Below are 1,284 nucleotides of genomic sequence, written 5' to 3'. Positions count from 1 at the left end.
TGTGGTTAGGGTGTGGAATGCACTACCTGAGGGTGTGGTAGAGTCAGGTTCAACTGAACCATTCAAAGGGAATTAGACTGTTATCTGAAGAGGAACTTTGTCCTCCTGCATGTTCTTACACAGAAATGGCAGGGAAGTGAATTGCTCATTTGGAGAACTGGTGCAGACATGATGGGCCAAATGGCCTCCTTCTTTTGCACTGGAACAATTCTGTGGCTGTTGTGCTATGAAGCTATAGGTCAGCATGCTCATTGACTGTAACAAATCCATATCCTGACTGAATACTATCCATTCAGTAGCTCCTGTGGACCAGACTTCTAAACACAACAAGAACACTGGAATTATTTACTAAATCATCAGATCTGCAATGTGGAGATTTTTGAATCTTTTTGGGTGAATATTGATGGGAGTTTATTCATCTCTAACTACTTTGGGAATTAACAAGTGGAAAGTTCAGGCAATTATAAAATTTATTTATTAGTGTCACAAGTAGGCTTACATTAACAGCGCAATGAAGTTACTGTGAAATGGGCAATGCAGTATTTACCAGTCTGCACCTTATTGCTGCAATAAGCATCAAGGATTGCAAAGCAAAATATAATGAAAATTTTAACAGTGATAATTGTGCTTTTTCTCACAATTGTACAAATTTGGCATCATTTGGAAAACAAGATAACTTTTTTATTTTGATAAAAGAAGTGTGAAGAGTTCACAGCCCCTTGTTTAAATGTGTGCTGTTATTTTGTGCAGGGGGTTACAGCATTGAGGCAGGGTGTGTGGGCCAGCAGTGTGAGGGCTGAATGGCCTGGGGGAGGGAACATGACCTCATCTGCCTCACTGCCGCAGATGGAGAGGCAGTGCCCGCTTTACGGCAGTGGCTTTGCGGCGCTGTCGGGCGGCGGGGAAGATGGTGTCGCAGTTGAGCGGGGTGCTGCAGCTGACGGATTTGGATGATTTTATCACCCCGTCCCAGGTAAGAGAGCGGCTCGAACCGGGGGGAGAGGCCGGCCTGGGCCTCGGCCTGGGCCTCGGCCCGGGATCACAGAGAGCTCCCGAACTGTTAATAAAATGATTCAGTTAAACTTACAGCAGAATGGAGGCGGAAAGCTGCAGCTGTTCAAACAACCGGGGGGTTAGTGAGTGGGGGGGCGTAGGGGAGAGCGAGTGGGGGGGGGGGTGTTGGGGAGAGCGAGTGGGGGGGGGGGGTGTTGGGGAGAGCGAGTGGGGGGGGGGGGGTGTTGGGGAGAGCGAGTGGGGGGGGGGGGTGTTGGGGAGAGCGAGTGG

The 1,284-nt window shown here is 48.9% G+C and overlaps 1 protein-coding gene across 1 annotated transcript in view; it reads left to right on the top strand.

Annotated features, from left to right (window-relative positions):
- Positions 1 to 882: 882 nt before the first annotated feature.
- narfl (nuclear prelamin A recognition factor-like) overlaps positions 883 to 1,284 on the top strand; it is a 42,222-nt gene continuing 41,820 nt past the window's right edge. Inside the window, exon 1 of the mRNA XM_078240097.1 lies at positions 883 to 973. Within this exon, the coding sequence (XP_078096223.1) occupies positions 908 to 973 (66 nt within the window). The 5' untranslated portion in view covers positions 883 to 907. The remainder of the gene's footprint in view (positions 974 to 1,284) is intronic.

The sequence above is a fragment of the Mustelus asterias genome, chromosome 23 (assembly GCF_964213995.1).
Source record: "Mustelus asterias chromosome 23, sMusAst1.hap1.1, whole genome shotgun sequence".
In the NCBI taxonomy this organism is placed as follows: Eukaryota; Metazoa; Chordata; class Chondrichthyes; order Carcharhiniformes; family Triakidae; genus Mustelus; species Mustelus asterias.
This window is presented reverse-complemented; position numbering and strand designations above follow the sequence as displayed.